Source organism: Vicia villosa, linkage group LG4, assembly GCF_029867415.1.
Source record: "Vicia villosa cultivar HV-30 ecotype Madison, WI linkage group LG4, Vvil1.0, whole genome shotgun sequence".
Lineage (NCBI taxonomy): Eukaryota > Viridiplantae > Streptophyta > Magnoliopsida > Fabales > Fabaceae > Vicia > Vicia villosa.
Window position 1 is genome coordinate 80335715 of NC_081183.1, and position 3124 is coordinate 80338838.

Genomic DNA, 3124 nt, shown 5'->3' on the forward strand with positions numbered 1-3124 from the left:
TAAGCTAATTAGAATTGGTGACCACACACAACCACCATTCTTGTTGTTCTGGGGTGACATAAATTACTTCTCCCCCTGTTTGGCCACAAATGTTGCCAAAGCCTAAAAAAAACTTCTCCTCCTCCAAGTTTAAATAAGTCAAAAAATTTAAACTGACCGAAATTAAATAAAGCAGACAGAACTAAAAGCAAAAGAACATAACAAACAAAAACAAAAAAACAAACAAAAAAAACAAACAGGACTCCAGCTGCAATTACTGCCCATATTCAGACCCACTTGAGGTGTCTGAAGAACTTTCTTTCTCAGAGTCATCAGCCGGACTAACACTTTCTACTTCCCCTTCTTGTTCATCTTTGTCTTCCATCTCTTCAGTATCTGCAAACTCCTCATTCTCATCCATTTCCAGAGTACGTATCATTTTTTCAAGAGATATTTTTCTTGATTCCAGTTCTTTGCAAGTCTCTTTTAGCATTGCTATGACTTCTGCTTTGCTGACTGATGCTCCAGATTTGGACGTTTCAGCTGATGTCATGACAATGTCTGGAACATGCTTACCCTGAAACAATTTGTAATGGAAGGCCAAGGGACTTTCTCTTTTGCACACTACATCATGTTCATTGAGAATGTTTGAATACTGATCTAGAATTATACCAAACAAGAGGGATGGAAAGGCAATTGGACCCTTAATACTGAAGCTTCCAGCATGCTTCATGGTTTGGTCAAAAATATATGCTCCATAATCAAACTTTGCCTTTGTTCCTACAGCATACAGAAATCTACCAAGCACAGTTGAGATAGTGGACCTGTGATTTGTTGGAACCCAATTAGCTGCTCCTATCTTGTGAAGCATTGCATACTTGATGCTCAGCTTACTTGCATTTAACTTCTCTTTCATGGGCCAGCATTTTACTTGCTTGGCTGTGATCACTTGACAGACTTGGTTTTCTGTTACTTCTAGCTCGGTTTGAGCTTCATCTGTTCTTTCCAAGAATTTATTAATCACAGAAGGAGAGAACGATACACACTTACCTCTTACAAACACCTTTCTGTATTCTGCACTCCTGCTGTTGCCACAATCTTCAGATAGGTTTACCACAAATTCTTTGACCAGCTTCTCATAACATTTGGGAAGATTGCACACAGTTTTTAGCAGTCCAGCTTCTTGAATCAACTCTAAGACCTCCTTGTTTTCAAGAGCATTTGGAGCCAATTTCCTTTCAACAACCAATCTCTTTTGGAGAACATACTTCCATTTGCTGGCACTAGAGGCATAGTGGAAAGACACATTATCAACGGGAACTTCAGGAATACTAGCAGCAAGCTTACTGGTTGTAGGCTTCTTCCTTGATGAAATGTCAGGGACATTCACTTCAACATCAGATTCAGGTTCAACAATTTCTCGCTCTTTTCTTTTCTTTGGAATGACCCTGCTCCAAGATTTTGATGGACCAACCCCTTTACTATTGGTTACATCTTTGCTCTTGACAGGACCTGCAGAAGTACTCTTCTTCTTGACAGTGTCTTTGGCAGGGTTGTTCACTTGAGTGCTCCTTTTAGGAGATCCTTGGACAACAACTTTGCCTTTTCTTCTTGTCATTAGCCTGTTGGCTACACTCGGATTCAAGGAGGTAAGTAGTTCGTCGTCAGAGTACTCATATAAGTCTACCACATTAGTATCAGTTTCAGTATTGGCCTTAAGATGCTCATTATTGCCAATGTCATTGACATCCTCGGTGACATTGGTATTCTTAGTAAACCCTTGTTCATCCTTGTTGATTTCTAGGTCACTATCAACGGTGTGAACAGCCTCAGCCTTACTGGTGTTATTGAGGGGATCAACCATTATGGTTTGAAGAGGAATAGATATTCCAGGCACTTGATGATTCTCCTTCAGAATACGAGTAAAAATCCTGGTAATTACGCTATCGACATATTTGGATCCTTCTTTAGTAAGTTCCTCCATGGTAGCAGATGCTGAGGATTTGGTACCCTTGTTGTGAATACCTTCCTTGGGCCGTTTTTCATGATTCGTTTTAGGCTTTGTGGCCTTTACTTCGTCACTGCTAATCGTCCTTAAAGGGACAACCTTAAGAACCCAATTAGGGTTAGAGGACTCTTCCGGTGTTGCCGAGTCTGAAACGGGAGATTCATCACTCGATTGCTGAGACATTCTGAAACTTAGAGAACTAGAACTTGTTTCACACCTGTGAAAACAATTGAAGTAGATCAACCTCAGAGAGTAGCTAGCAGAACTACTAGGAAAGTTTGCCGTTTTTTGAATACTAGGGGATCGAGGGAGCTTTATATGCACATTGAGTGAGGGAAATTTCAAAACATGGATTTTTACAAAGCCCAAATAGTATTCCCTCACTTGGGTTAATTGCTATAATATGTTTTGGTAGCAGATACCCAACATACCCTTTTCTGTCACAATGTCTTTAGATGTTGCTGCAACATTCTCTATAACATTGCTTTTAGATAGTCTTTTAGGATCATTGCTCACTTTTGACTTTTCAAGTTTTCTTTCCTGATTTGTAATGTCCATCACAAGGCTTACTCTTTCTTCTAACATAAATCTATTGATACTTCTGTACTCCCTTACTTTTGCACACAGTTTCTCATTCATTAAACTGGTCTCAGAAAAGCCAGTAGACAGTTCACTTATGGTGAGATCTCCAACATAGGATTCTTCATCAGATTCATCAGACTCATCAGATTCATCAAATTCGCGATGGTACACTTTTAATTCTTCTTTGATCATGGAGTAGTCAGAGGGGTGGACAGGTGTGTCAGGCTTCCATAAATAGCAATTATCCTTAGATCTAAATCCTTTCATGACTTCCTCATTTGCTTCATTAGTGATGATGCACTCATCTTTGGTGAACCTAGCATTAAATCCTTCATCACACAACTGACTGATGCTTATAAGGTTTGCAGCCAGTCCTTGTACAAGTAGAACATTGTTTAGATTAGGTATACCCACCCCTTCCATCTTCCCAACACCTTTTACTTCCCTTATATCTCCATCACCCAGAGTTACATAGTTGTTTCCTTTCAATTTGAGATCTAATAGAGAGTTCTTCCTCCCGGTCATATGATTTGAACAACCACTATCAAGGTACCA

General features: G+C 39.6%; 1 protein-coding gene across 1 annotated transcript; it reads right to left on the reverse strand.

The window, feature by feature from the left end:
• Positions 1–253: 253 nt before the first annotated feature.
• LOC131597409 (uncharacterized) lies at positions 254–2170 on the reverse strand. Its single transcript, XM_058870109.1, has one exon. The coding sequence runs from the start codon at positions 2168–2170 to the stop codon at positions 254–256; it is 1917 nt and encodes a 638-aa protein (XP_058726092.1).
• Positions 2171–3124: the final 954 nt, after the last annotated feature.